A 14,563-nucleotide genomic window follows, 5' to 3' on the forward strand; every position below is an offset into this window, starting at 1 on the left:
CGACTCAAGAACTCACCCGCAACAGTTAGTCCTTGCCTTTAGTCCAGGTCTCCGAATGCTCCAGCATCTATCTGGTATCGTGAAAGCCACTCAGTAACACCCAACATCACATTTGTGACGTTACTCGAGTCATTGGATCGCGACGAGGTCACAAAAAGCAGTATAGGACGAGACGCCAGCAGCCCGATCTCTCACTCTATTCATCTGCAACACCTACCGCTTGGCGTTGCTTTTTCTTTCGACCAGGCTTCCCGACCGAGCCCGCATCAATTACGGGATAGTACCGGTTCTTATCCATCCAGGCCGTGATCGAGGTCGGACATAGACCATCCTTGGCTCTCCCGAGTTCCTCAAAGCTTAATTACGCTCCTCAACAGCCTCCTCATTACAGAGTCCAAGCTTGGTACCATCTGGAGCACCTGTACTTTGCGGTGCTGTGGGCTCTCTCGACCCCAAAAAGCACTGATATGTGAGACTGCCATTACATCTTCTCCAAGCCGGACGAAACTTAAATTAGCACGAGCAGCCACTGTGCTCCGAGACCTTCCCACTTGGAGCTTCACCAGTTCGCGCCTTTTCTGCAACATACGGATTTCCGGCATATCAGCATTTGTACAATAGCTCATGGTAAACCTTCTCATCTCTTGGGTTACCTGCACTCCTGCTGTTCAATGTTACTTGCGCAAGTTCCACCTTCGACAGACACAAACCATAGGAGAGCCAGAGTCTATTTCCCAAGGTCCCTTCCTAGGTAACGTCCGCCACTGGGCACACCAAAAGACATTCAATATTGGGCTGCCATAATATTCTGCGCACTTCTTCGTCGCACTTCCATCATCCGACAACCTGCGCATATATCAGATTTTGTCCATTTCCAAATTGTTCGCAATCCATTGACCATCTGCGACAGCCTCAAGCTTTAGCAACATACTTTCGCTTAATCGGCTTCGGAGGATAATCAACCAATCGTCAAAGCGTGGTACAAGGCCTACCAGTCACTGACAACATTAGCTTTCTTGGGGTCGATTTGGCTTTGGCAGAGGATTTCAGACAACAAACTTCCTTCTTCATCACTTAGTTTCCTAGTCAGGAACCATAAGAGGTCGTCCAAGGCAATTATCTGGAGCCTCAAACTCAAGTCATCGACAACGTTGCAACAACGTTTCTTCAGGCAGTGTCTCCCCTTACTACAATGAACCGGTCAGCAGGAGGAGGAATGCCCGGAGTGGGTTCCGCGACCAGTCAATCTGGTGCTGGGGCTCCTCTGGAACCTACCTGGCAAGGTTATTGTGGAAGCACCATGGATGCCCTTTATCTCATCGAATGGTGTCTTAGAGGTAACGGCAAACATGTTCCACGTCGACCTCATGATCGTGAGAGGGCCGATCTGATCGCAAGCGGCAATATTTTCATCTACGAGGAGCATGCTAGCGGCATCAAGCGTTGGACTGATGGTGTTCCATGGAGTCCAAGCCGTATTCTAGGCAACTTTCTTATTTACCGAGAGCTCGACAAGCCATTCGAGCCTGGACAGAAGAAGAAGGCCAAGCCAAAGAAGGAGAATGGCGTCACCAAGGCCACCAGTAACCAACGATCGAATTCCATTGGCCATGCCGGGGTGATGGCCATGGGATCAGCAACGACTTCGTCGGCGCCTGGCTCATTCAGCAGCCAAAATGGTTCCAGTCAGGGCGATGCCGAGACACGGGCTCTTGTTGGATCACTAGTTGACAGTTATCAATTCAAACAAGACGGGCTCATTAAGAAAACCATCAGTCTCTCTTACAACAACATCACCCATCATATCGTCTCATATTACACCATCGAAGATGTCAAATCCAACATTCTGCACAGACCCAGCGAGACCTTCCTGAGAAGCTACCCTCCTCGCCCAGAGCTCATACAATCTAGCAACTTTCGCGCACCAGTCGACGACAACGATATCTTCGTCATGCCCGATGATCCCCGATACGGTGGCTATGGTGACCCGCGAGCTTACGATGATAGGTACATGATGCAAGGCATGTATCATGCCGGTGTGCCTCGATCAATGTCGGTACCTACTGTCCCCAGCGTTCCAGGCCTACATATAGGAGGCTATGCGGCGCAGTATGTCCCACAACAGAACTACCCTGTTCAGCATTCGCCAACTACGACAATGCCGCCAGCACATGCACTGTCAACTGCATACTCGTCTTCGCCAAGCTCGACCTACCCCTACACGCATGGCTCAATGCAGCAGCAGCAGCAGCAGCAGCAGCAGAGATATCCCTCACAAGATCAAAATTACGCAATGGCTCATAATCCTCCCCCTAACACTCTCCGACGAGCGAATTCAGTGTATGAACTCAATAACGGCACAACTCCATTGTCCTTCACGGCCCCAACAATTCCAAGGAGTCAACTCAGCAACAGCACGGTCCTTCCCAGTAATGGCGAAGCAAATCACAGTTTGAGTAATGGCTCATTGAGCTCTACGCATGATATTTACGGAGGGCAGGCGGCATCAACGAACTCGGGCCACCACGGTCTCCAAAACTACGATTCAAGCTCGGCCGCTTCCAACAACGCTCCCTATGCCTCGCAGAACTCGGCCACATCTTCCTTCGACGCTATGCCGCATCCGCAGAACAACGTCAACTCGGCAGCGGCTGTCCCTCCAACCACAGATTACGATGGGCAGATGCCTAGTACTAACGGAACGGCGGCATTCCATTCCACGAATGGGGGAGCCGCGCCAGACGAAATGCTCCCGCCCAGAGCTCATGGTTCGGAATGGGGAAATAGCAGCTTTTCTCAGCCCTATCAGCACTAGCAGCCCCGGCGATGATATTGAAAGGGGTAGACGCAGATCCTATCGCCTGGAAACCCCGGATTGGTCGAATTTAACAGGCATGACTGGGGGTGTTGCATTCCGGGTTGAGGGGTTAGTTCTTTGCGAGCCGCATTTGGATTGAGATTATTGCATGGAAGGAAAAGGGGCGGTTCATAATGGAGTTGGGTGTTCTTGCTTTTTGTCTGATACGGCTCCAAGCTGCCATTTCAACTCGAAATGGTTCTAGCTCCAATACATGGCGTATGCGGCATCTATTTGTCTATACAAAAAGAAAAGGGGGACAAAAGAGGAGTATCGGTTCTGACATTAAAAATATTGTCGCCTCAGGTACCGCTGTACGGGATTGGAGTGTTCGCATACTGCATTTTCTGTTTATGGAGTGGGCATTATCTGTCAATCCATTGAGTCAAAGTCGAGATGTACATTATGTGCCATTCGTGTTATGGATGTCTGCAAATCTGGCTATACTTTGGACACGATGTGACCGACTTATGCTTGTGCTCATGCAGAAGGTGTGATATCATATCAACAGGATCGTACAAATGGAATCATGTATGGCTTGAGATGCATCGTGTCGTTCCACAAGCCTCAATCATTGTAAGTCATTTGCACATGCCAGCACATGCCAACTTCAGCGTGTGCTCAACCATGAACTTAGCTGCCACGTTCTCGGAGTGGGGTATAGAGGGGAGGGGTTTGGAATTCTCGTACCATGTAACAACCCGATGCTTAAGCTTGTCACATATCAACTATCCATCCTGATCAGATCTCTACCAGTGCCTACTGCAGTACGTCAGTCATGGCCGTTTTGGTGGCAGGCAGTGGAATGCAAGCACTAACAGGCACTAGGGTACGGTTGCTCATGCTCAGTTCGGCGACCAATGGAGTCATAGTAATCAAGTAAATCTTACCCCACCATTCCTTCCCGCTGACCACCTGCAACCCCTTGTACTTGTACTCCGTGGTCCATGCACGCTGAAGATCCATCCAGGCTGCCAGAATGAACTAAGCGAGATAGACTTTGGCGCTACATCACTGTGCCACCAGAGCTTTTCCTCACTGTGTTGGAGAGAGCTCTTCAGCTGTTGGTTCTCTCGAAACTCAACTTGGCCCCAACAAACATGCACACCATCCATCATACACAAGCGTAACCGTTCGGAAGCTGAGCCGCGGGGAAATAATAAACTTTAACAACCCACCTGCAGTCAGCTCCGACTGCTGCACGCCATCGACGGCTTTCACTGCCAAGCGTCAGCTCATCCTCAGTCAGCTCGCTAACTATTGCGCTATTGTGGACTTGTCCATCCCTACGTCACGTGTCTTACCAGCGAATAGGGGAGCTTACTTACTGTGGCACATCATACGCTACCTAATTAACCAGTTCTCAGACTTGATCGTGTCCTGCAACGAGTGGAGACGCAGGTCAAGGGGCAGCAGCGACGGGAAACACATCAGCAATTCCGCTGGATTATGAAGTAGTCGGTCGTCATGAGCTCTACGGCAATACGAGGCGGATGTACCTGGACGGCTGCTGGTTCTGGTGCTGGTAATGGCTTGCGATCATTGGTAAACTCTAACAACGTATCTTCAGTTCGCAGAGCCACAACTATGCCCGCCATGCTCAGACAAGCCCCGATTTCGTTACTTTCCAAGGCGCATATCTGGAAGTCGACATATTCAACAGCTGCCCCACGAAACTCGCAACCTTGTAGCAATTCCGTGTCTGGCCAGTCTGCATGGAAGGCAGCTCGATGCACTGGGGTTCGCTTAGGCAGGATTGCTGGGTCCTCCAGCCCCCTACCTTTCCAAGCTCACTGTGGGCTTCTGGGCACCGCCTCCAGGGATGTAAGCTGTGGTCTTGATATTGGTAACTGCACCGGACCTCGGAGCATACGCAGGCACTTCTCGTTTAGAACAAGACGCCTCGAGGGAGAAAAGACGAGAATTGGCGAACAGTATGTCCTCCTCCGTTCCGGTCCTCCTTGTCTTCAAGGAATGAATTCTAGGCCTTGGCACAGTTGCAGCTCCATTACGAGGCCATCCATCATTTTTCTTTTTACTCAAGGAGAAGCATATGCTTCTGTCCCGGGGTCTGACTAGTTCTTGCCTTATATTTGATGCTAGTGTATCCCATTGATTAGTAGCAAATCAAGAATCCGGCTCTTAGCTGACCCGGAATATTAGATCTTCTAAGCCGGCTCCGGTGACCACTTCGTCTTCCGGTATCCGGAAGGTACTCCCGAAGTCCATTGCTGCTTTGACGCCGCATGAGAACATCTACACAGTGCCGAACCTGTTGACGTTCAGTCGACTTATCGCGACGCCGTTTATCGGCTATGCCCTCCTCCAAGATGCTCACACTTGGGCTCTAGGACTTTTCGTCTATGCTGGCGTTTCGGACTTGCTTGATGGTTGGATCGCACGTCGCTGGAAATTGCAAACGGTTGTTGGCAGCATCGTTGACCCCATGGCTGACAAGATACTGATGACTGTTCTGACAGTCTGCCTAGCGGCCAAGGGGGCATTGCCTGGTAAGTTACAGATTTTTGCTGTTCGGTTGGCTTGATACTTCCTCTCACAGAGTCACACCAATCGGATAGAAAAGCATGTTTTTGACGGAAGCAAACCACTAACATTCTTATTTATAGTGTGGTTGGCAGTCATCATTCTCGGACGAGACGTAGGGCTCGCAATCTCTGCCATCTATTATCGCTGGATTTCCCTTCCGCCCCCCAAGACCTTTACCAGATATTGGGACTTCAGTCTACCTTCGGCGGAAGTACGTCCGACCACAATCAGCAAGTACAACACATTCCTGCAGCTCGCGCTCATGGGTTCAACTATTGTAGCACCTTTCGTGACCGCCATTGAGGTTGGACCAGCTTTGATTGGACTGCAGTAAGTCATGCCCGCGAAATGCTTTTTGGTTTTTCCATTTCATCCTTTTGTTCCATCAGCGAGAATCGATTCGGACAGCTGCCTCAGGCCATACAACCATGAGCCACTTCAAGTTTCAGGCGCATAGCCCCATTTCTCGCGCATTGTCATAGAGATCATCATGGGCTAGCACCTGTCACTTGCGGGTAGTGCTTGGTTCTTTCAATGACTGAGATGCGACTGCTTGAACCCAGTATCCCCATGATCGTCGAGCTCGAGCCATGCTAACAGTTGACAGGTACATTGTCGCAACAACCACCATCTGGAGTGGATTGAGCTATGTTTTCAGCAAGGATGCCGTCAAGATTCTTTCAGACGCCAAGACCAAGGAACAGCCAGCGGATTCAGAAGATCCCAAAAAGCAGTGAGACTGCTTCTGCCTTAGCTACACGAACTATTTGCTCCGGTGCTGTGGGGCTCGAGATCTCAGCGGAGCGGAGCGGTGGCGGATTCCGCCGAGTATGCGAGGAGGTCCAAGCAATGATCTCGCCAGGCTCGCTTGCTATCGCTCCGCGGCTGCACTTCAATAGCAGCCGGTGACCCTTCCTTGCCGCATCGTTTGCATGATTAGCTTCGGTCCCTATCCGGCTCGCTTTTATTTTTGATAGGCTCATGTACATATGAGCTGGCCGTCTTTGAATAACCAATTATTTGCACCAATTACTTTCTTTTTGTTCCTCCCTTATGCACAATGCTCTTTCAGGATGCCAGGGCGACGGAGGATAATGAAATCCCAATGACCAATTCGCTGGCGGTTTCAGGACTTCGGACATGAATAACTTCAGCCACTTTTCTGCGACCCCCGATTCTTTTCATCTCCGCACTGAATTACCACGAAATTCTCACTCAGCCCGCTATGGCGTGAGTGTTCGGCCAGTGTCAAGGATCGGAAGATCGTTATGCTCTCGATTCACTTCAGCTAGTAAAGCAAAAAAGACGCTTATGCCAACACTCCATGTGGCGTGCAGACGTTGATCCGGCTCTTGAAATCAATCAATTGCATGCACTAGAGCAGGTACAGTACCTTATTCTCCAGAACCTCTTTTGTTGGCCAAAGCCCCGAGAGTATGCAGCATATCTAAATATTGCCGATCCGAGCTAGCGCTGCATGAAACCATGATGTTGACACGCCACGGCACTCTTGCTTGATCCATAAGGTCTGCTTGCTTTTTATTCCATGTTCCTTTCTAGTGGGAACAAACGATCATCGCGAATCACCACCTCTTCCATAAGATAAAAAGAAACTGGCCCGCAGAAGCTACCTCTCAACTCGTCTTCTTTAGGTCTTACGCAGATGAAGCTGGAATGAGAAGTAATATATGCATACCGTGCCGTTCGCGGTAATTGCTCCGATAAGGTTCATGACGTGCGTCAACAAAATCTGCACAAAATTTTCCATTGCATCTTTACTCAGTTATGGCCCTTCCCGGCACGGCACACGCGGTCCAAGGTATTGATTGCTGCTACGCCAACTTAAATGCAACGGCGAGCACAGATTAGGCTTGCTGCAGGACAGGGGTGGGGCAGGACAGGAAAACACTTTGCTAGTGCTGGTTCTTTTTCTTCTTCTCCTTCTTCTTCTTCCCCCGATGTATGATAGCAGTGTTAATGTTTCCAGGCCGCGGAGATATCCCCAGGTGGAAGATTACCCAATCTTGCGGCTGATGTACAGTTTGCCTTTTAGTGCGACGTTTACCGGCCGTACACCATTATATGCACGTCTGAGACATTGCTCTTTCTCCCCGTCTCTCTTTTCCTTTCTAGCCAATTACCTTGTTTCCACAAAATGGACTCTTTTGATAACGAAGTAACAAACAAGTAACTGGAGTTACACAGGTACTTACTCGGTCTCACACCACGTACCTTGGCTGGCTTTGTGGGAGTTCACTGAACGAAACCCTGGATCGGACTTATTATCTTCAACAAAGAAAAGAAAAGAAAAGGCTATCAGGGGTCTTCCTGGAATGTCTAGACTTGATGGCTGCAGCGCTTGATTCGATCCCCCAGTCTCCAACTCCACATAATATCGTCTCTGAAATTTAGGGTAATAGAAAGTTGATGATGTCCTGAGATCATCCTGAAGCCAGCAGAAAGAGGACTGATCAACATCCGAGGCTTGGGTCGAGGATTAGATGGAACTTTCTTGCGATCTGCGCTGAGAGGGCGACAGTTAATTAGCCTGCAGGCGACGACTCATTTGGGGGCCATTCACATGTGAAAGTTTCTACCAAGAATGGGGTGGTGAGGGGGGAATGAGATCTGTTGAATGGCCCTGTCATGGAAATGAGCTGGAGAGAGAGTGTGCCTTAGTTTTGAAGAGTTTGGATGGGAGATTCTTAGAAGGGAGTTTTTGATCCAAAAAATCTCCAAGTGACAACGGGCTTTTTTGTTCTGTTTTTGACCTCATGGAGAGAGAGTCTGTCCAGTGCGGCAATCCATGAGGCCGCAGAGGGCTTTTGACTACTGCTCCGCTCATCGTATGAGTATCCAGGGAAAATCTGACCAGGAATACTGGCATGTATCAGTCGTGAGTGCCTCAGTATGTCCAGATCTAGGACAACGTTTTTTATGCTGCCCGCCATGGAGGTTTGTGCACACAGTACACTGGCATGTGGCTACTGACGAAGGGGAGCTCATGTCATGATAGGAAATGATCTAATTCCTCTAAATCCATTTACAGTATGTAATCATTCTCAACTCAGTTATCACATGAAGTAACAGGTTTACGCGCAACCAGCTGCTCTTGGGTGGAGGGCGTCGAATCATGCAGGAAGGGATGGAGCACCGCCGGATGTCTCTGGGACCTGTGCTGTAAGGGCATAATTTAAGACCAGTGAAGACTACTACGATGGGAATGAAGAAGTCGTTCGCCCGTAGCTGCGACAACCTGAATCTATGACTCACCAGATGGGATCAAGAAGCGTCATCACGTGGAAATAGAATCTGATCATGAGCAATTCCAAACCACACACCCTTCTCTTGAAACCTGGGCTCTTCTTTCGCACGCTTCCCAGATCCTTGCGAAGGTAGAAAAGGTTCTTGCTCATGCCCGCGTCGCTGAACGAGGTGAACATCTTGAGCCATCAGCAGAGGTATTGAGCTTAACCTGCTGGCGGAAAGATTCTAACGAACCCATGACGGCCTTTTTCGAAAGGCCCATCCAGAGGATCGTCTTGAGCAATGTACTTGTGCTGAAAGATTCGACCATATTTGCTGGATTCTCAAACGGCTTTCTGCGTGCTCAACCCTTCCTCCGAAAGGCATCTTGTCGCGTTATGTAGCCCAGCAACAATGCCAAGTTGGCCGCCTGATGCTCAAAAGTGCAATTCAGAAAGGGTGCCTTTTTTCTCATCCCTTGTCAAAACTGAGGTCAAGGTTATGCTTCACATAACAATAGCAGATTGTTTTCACAACAAATGCTATGCTAGGTATTGTCTGTAGGCACACGGCTCCATGGTGAAATGAACGATACGACTTTCCGAAACCAAGTTCTACTGGGAATAGTCGTCGATATCCTATCTCGCCTTCAGCTTACAGATCTGGTTGCGACAGCGTAGATCTTAGTTTATATGCAGATGTATATATGTACGACTTGTTTAAGCTGTTCTGCTATCTAGCATGTTGTTTTTGTTCATCATACATCTCATCCAAACCCAGAACGCTTCCATTTATCAATGCACGTGCCGAAGACACCGTAATCTTTACAACTCTTGCTCCATACATGTGTCACAGTACCATCAAGTCTGTGCCTCCTTTCAAGGAAGGTCGCTAGACCTGGCCTCTGCGTCCAGGGTATCAACCTCTTTGCCGATAGGCGCCAACTCGTCTCTTCCCTGCATGGCATCCTTGAATCTTTCACTCCTGGTGACGAAGCCGAGCAGTCTCACACAGCCGGCCGGCGTCACCCCCTCGATTCTCCTCGCCTGACCCAGATTCTCCGGACGAGTTGCACTCAGTACGGCCTTCTCGTGGAACGACAACCCGATGATGCTGTCATAGTCGAGATCGGTGGGCAGCCGTAGCGACTCGTCCTTGGCGAAGAGGGCCTGCTCGGTCCGTTGCATGGCGACATAAGGCGCGTAGACGGCTTCGATGCCGACGCGGGACTGGATGATCGCGGAGTAGCCATCAACCTCCGGGATACGGTCACGCAGATCGGAGAGCTTGACGCCCGCCAGGCGCAAGATCTCGAGCGCAGAGCGGTGCTTGGTGTCGGATCTCGCCTTGAAACCGGCGGCGATCCAGTTGGGCGCTGTCAGCGTGTATGATTGGAGGCGCTCGGTCAGCTCGTCCATCTGCGCTCGGGTATCGGTGAAGTGTGACCAGCGCTCGTCTCCCACGACACCCCACTCACGGCCCTTCTCGGTGAGGCGCAGATCTGCGTTGTCGGCACGATGGGACATGCGGTACTCTGATCGGCTTGTGAACATGCGGTAGGGCTCCGAGACACCCTTTGTGATGAGGTCGTCAATCATGACACCAATGTAGCCGTCAGCGCGTGTCATGGAAACGGGGGGCTTGCCCTGCGCAGCGCGACCCGCGTTGATACCAGCGATGACACCTTGACCAGCTGCTTCTTCGTAGCCCGTGGTGCCGTTGATTTGACCGGCGAGATAGAGGCCCGAGATGGCTTTCGTCTCGAGAGTAGACTTCAGGCTTCGCGGATCCACGTAGTCGTATTCCACCCCATAGCCCACCTGCACCATCTCAACGTTCTCGAGGCCGGGGATGGTGCGCAGCAGCTGCTCCTGTGCCTCGGCGGGGACGGTCATGGACAGGCCGTTGGGATATATGAGATCGCTGTCAAAGCCTTCGGGCTCGAGCCATACTATATGCCGGGGCTTTTCTGGGAACTTGATGATTTTGGACTCGAGCGAAGGGCAGTACCGGGGCCCTCGGACGCTCTCGCGGATATGTATCGTCTTGTCGAGGTTTGCGCGCACCACGTCATGGGTGGCATCGTTTGTGTATGTCGCCCAGCAGAGCAGCTGGTCTTGTACCGAGACGGTATCGTTCAAGAAGCTGAATGGGTTCGGCGGGTCGTCTCCCCTTTGCTCCTCGAGAATATCGTAGTTGATGCTCTTCTTAGCCAACCGTGGTGGTGTTCCAGTCTTTAGCCTTCCAAGCTGGAAGCCGGCGTCCCTGAGTGATTTGCTCAAGCCAAACGTCGCTTGCTCGCCTATTCTTCCAGCCGGGTATTTCTCAAGTCCAATGTGTATCTCGCCGCTTAGAAAGGTGCCTGTCGTGATGATGATCTGGCTTGTCGGGAGTACTTCCCCTGACTCGAGTCTCACCCCGGTGATCTTGCTCCTCGGCTTCCCACTGGCCGGGTCGACATCGCTGTCCAGAACGATGTCGCTGACGCTCCCAGGGATGATGCTCAAGTTCGGATACGTCTCGAGCTCCTCGCGCATATGTTTGTTGTAGAGCGCCCTGTCGATCTGCGCTCGGGGGCCCCAGACAGCGGGGCCTTTCCTCCTGTTCAGGACCTTGAACTGTACTCCGGCCTTGTCGATGATGCGGCCGGCGACGCCATCGAGCGCATCAACCTCTCGCAGTATGGTGCCCTTTCCGATTCCTCCGAAGGACGGGTTGCAGGAGCAGACTCCCAGGTTGTCGATCTTGGGCGTGATGAGCGCGGTGCGGGCGCCGGAGCGGGCTGCGGCAGCGCAGGCTTCGGTGCCGGCATGGCCACCACCTACTACGACGACATCGAACGGTCTGGTGTTTTGTTGGGCCACGTTAGTTTCATAGTACTGTGTTCGCCACCTTTGGGGAAGAATGCGAACCTGGCGTTTTGCGCAACCGACGCAAATGTCCTGCGCCTGGCGCAAGGTGTCGCAAATCGCCTCCGGGAGATAACAGTCGGCCTGCTCAAGCCGCGCGGTGCCCAAGCCTTCTGCATCGTATTCACTGGACATGCATAGAAACCAAGTGCTGCTGTAAGGACCCCTATTGCGTAATTCGAAGACGGCAATGCTGGAAATTCTCGATAAGATTGTAATAGCGCCGGCAGTTCTGATGCTTGTTTAGAGCAGGCGGTGTGCGCTAACACGGCCAACTGCGGTAGGCGGTACAAAGCCCCCCATGGATGAGCTACAGCAAGCTGCAATATCCTGAGGTCAGATGATCAGCCACGTTCTAGTGGTACACGCGGTTGATCCTCGACATATTCCTCATTATTACGTTTATTACTAAGCTTCACGAGAGACCATTGTGCTACAGAAACCCCGGGAAGTGGGAATCAACCGTCTTGGTGATTAGATCGAGTTCTAATGGTGACAAAGTTACTCGAGACTTCAGAGGCGCACGACGACTCCCCTGGCCAAGTACACTATCTCCGGCCAATCTCCTTTCGTAACCTCCCAGCTGCTGTCGTGGGCGGAGGTTCTGGCCAAGATGACACAGCGTCGTCCACCTCTTCCAGGAATGTTGCGGCGTTGTGGATCGCAGTACCACCGAGGACTACCCTGACGCCTGGCGACGAAGCATTGATGCCTGCCACCATCTTGGCCTCTTCATACGTCGCTCCCCCGACTATGAAAACTACAATATCTTGAGGCTTGTCCCTCGTCGTGCCTCCACCCTCCACGAAAGGATATTGCTGTTCGCGTAACCTGCCCTTGATCATGTTTTGTAGTGTCGTTTCGAGATGAGGTGAATGTTGAGTGTAAACGTTTTCTACGCCCTTGAGCCCCTTGATACCTCGGGCGCCCGAGAAGATGCCACCAGGCTCAAAGATATCCGTAATACCCCCAGCTGCTTGTGACTGTTGTAGTGAGTTGTGGTACATGAGGACCTTCGCTACAAGATCTGCTCGGCGTGGTGATACGCCACCTGCGGCTGTGAGGAGATCCACTAGCATTGGGAGTTGATTCGAAGGGTTCTTCTCGTAGCGTAGAGCATATAGGGCCACTAGTCCAACCTTTGCATCCTCCGTGACTTGTATATTTTGTATCAACCTTTGCACGTTCTGCTGGCCGTTAGAGATCAGTACCATCATGACAGACATCTACATTACGTACCTTGAGGTCTGTTGCATGGTTGTCGTTACATGCAAGGCTCTGTTCGACCTCACTGACCTCCAACAAGTTTTCACCGCCAACTCTCCTGCTCAGCTCGGACACCAGAGTGACGTGTTTGCTGACATTTCCGGACAGTTTCCGAAACTCGGGGTACTCCTCGATGAATCGTTTCATGTCTGTGATAGACTCGATATTGGCATTGTTTTTCGTCTTGGATTGGTATTGCTCCACATAGTCCTTGATGTTGCCGCCCAAGTCGCCGAAGTTGAGGTACATGTTCTTCTTGAAGAATGGATCCTGGTCTTGCGAGAGGACAATCTCCTTGAGCTCTGGCCGAATTTCGGGGACGTCACCCAAGTCTACTCGACCGTTCTGAATCCCAAGTAGGTGGTGCACCATTGCTTGGTACGTCCACTGATTCAGGAGTGGAGTTGCAGGGTCTTCTCGTCTGTCAAGAATAAGAAGTATTGGTGGTGTATCGACTTTGCGGAAGTCGAAGAGCTGTTCTTCCTGCGTCATACTATACCGTAACTCGGTGGCTAGCTTCTTTGCCAGCAAGCTATTCTTTTCGTACCTGATCAGGGGCTTCTTCTTTAGCGATAGCAGTACAGCCATTAGTCCCTCCGTCGCCCGTTGCAGCGAGTCTGTGTTCCACATATCGGGGCTGCCACTCCATATCCGCTGCTGTGGCAAAGTAAGGTTGATGGTGAACAGATCTGGGTTCACGACCAGGAAGTCGGCGAAATGCTCTTGCACGGCCTTGACGACCTCATGATCGTCTGCCTCAGCCAGTCTTTCTAATGAAGACTTCTTGACCACATTGCTGAAGTACAAGTAGTACTCGCCGTATTTTGGGTCACGCAGCTCGTCAATGAGGAACTGGATTGAGTCGGGAGAGGGCCTGACAAAACAAAGGCAGCGCAGATGTCGCATCTTTTCCCTATTCTGGTTGTCCAGGCGGTCGATAAGGTAGACCTCATGGTTGAGTAGCGATGACTGCGTAATGGCAGTCGACACGATTGATACCGTGTCTTTATCTAAGAGGAGTATCTTCATTTTTGCGGATGGCCCTCCGGTGGCGCTGTCTCCGGCTGACACCATCTTGGTGATGTAGCCGGAAACGGCTTGAACGACATCCATGCTGGCCGATGAGATGCTGTGTTACTTGGTAGGCTTCTATTCTGCTGCTCAAGAACTGGGTTGATGCATAAGCCAGTACTAGTACTGCCCTGCTCCGTGTGCACCGAGTACACCCAATTTCAACAGATCCACCGGAATGTCGGCTATTATACTATCGCTTCGTTATTGTTGACAGCTTGGGTTAGGAGGCAGCGACCATTGCGGCTCCAAACAGCTGTGAACAGCACGCAGGTGCCAGCGTTCAGCGTAGTGCCGCAAGGTAACAAGGACAAATGGTCTGTGCTTCCTAAACGTGTGTACATGCATCTCTGCAAGTCAACACACCAAGAATAACTTTGGTCTGAGAAGATGATCGTGGCATCCATCCATATCTCCCGGGACTCGTGCACTTTGATTTGGTGATCAATTCCGATTACCATGCTGCGGTGTTTCCTAGCACATGCATTTTCAGCGGTCATGTATGTATTGCCGTCTGCGAGTTCTCCACTTAATGAATACACGGTACATAGTACATAGCTACCCTACGTCCCCAGCTACCACGTCATGTATGTAATATATGTATGCATCCACGTACCGCCAGTGCCAAACGCCAACAACGGAAATACGCACGATAAGATAAGGATTT

The 14,563-nt window shown here is 51.1% G+C and overlaps 3 protein-coding genes across 3 annotated transcripts; 2 read left to right on the plus strand and 1 right to left on the minus strand.

Annotated features, from left to right (window-relative positions):
- The first annotated feature begins 917 nt into the window (after positions 1 to 917).
- BKA67DRAFT_80434 (Gti1/Pac2 family-domain-containing protein) lies at positions 918 to 3,397 on the plus strand. Its single transcript, XM_046109444.1, has 2 exons — positions 918 to 2,456; positions 2,959 to 3,397. Exons 1-2 carry the CDS (start codon positions 1,193 to 1,195, stop codon positions 3,060 to 3,062), a joined length of 1,368 nt encoding a protein of 455 aa, XP_045965389.1. The 5' UTR covers positions 918 to 1,192; the 3' UTR covers positions 3,063 to 3,397.
- Positions 3,398 to 4,324: 927 nt separating this feature from the next.
- Positions 4,325 to 6,141, plus strand: BKA67DRAFT_531318 (CDP-alcohol phosphatidyltransferase-domain-containing protein; the record flags this gene model as incomplete). The annotated part of the gene is made up of 5 exons (XM_046099369.1): positions 4,325 to 4,791; positions 5,021 to 5,367; positions 5,485 to 5,615; positions 5,658 to 5,734; positions 6,012 to 6,141. The coding sequence occupies 5 exons, from the start codon at positions 4,325 to 4,327 to the stop codon at positions 6,139 to 6,141; spliced, it is 1,152 nt and encodes a 383-aa protein (XP_045965390.1).
- A 3,275-nt stretch (positions 6,142 to 9,416) lies between these two features.
- On the minus strand, positions 9,417 to 13,938 carry BKA67DRAFT_590297 (glucose inhibited division protein A-domain-containing protein; the record flags this gene model as incomplete). Its single annotated transcript, XM_046104571.1, has 5 exons — positions 9,417 to 9,547; positions 9,633 to 11,542; positions 11,584 to 11,669; positions 12,180 to 12,746; positions 12,799 to 13,938. The coding sequence occupies 5 exons, from the start codon at positions 13,936 to 13,938 to the stop codon at positions 9,417 to 9,419; spliced, it is 3,834 nt and encodes a 1,277-aa protein (XP_045965391.1).
- Positions 13,939 to 14,563: the final 625 nt, after the last annotated feature.

The sequence above is a fragment of the Truncatella angustata genome, assembly GCF_020726525.1.
Source record: "Truncatella angustata strain MPI-SDFR-AT-0073 chromosome Unknown BKA67scaffold_1, whole genome shotgun sequence".
In the NCBI taxonomy this organism is placed as follows: domain Eukaryota; kingdom Fungi; phylum Ascomycota; class Sordariomycetes; order Amphisphaeriales; family Sporocadaceae; genus Truncatella; species Truncatella angustata.

What these genes read in the sequence shown, in the direction of transcription:
- BKA67DRAFT_80434 (XM_046109444.1), top strand. Translation starts at nt 1,193, where the DNA reads ATGAACCGGTCAGCAGGAGGAGGAATGCCCGGAGTGGGTTCCGCGACC. An exon ending in CGAAGCAAATCACAGTTTGA is followed by an intron (nt 2,457 to 2,958) that starts GTAATGGCTCAT and finishes ATTTGGATTGAG; the next exon opens with ATTATTGCATGGAAGGAAAA.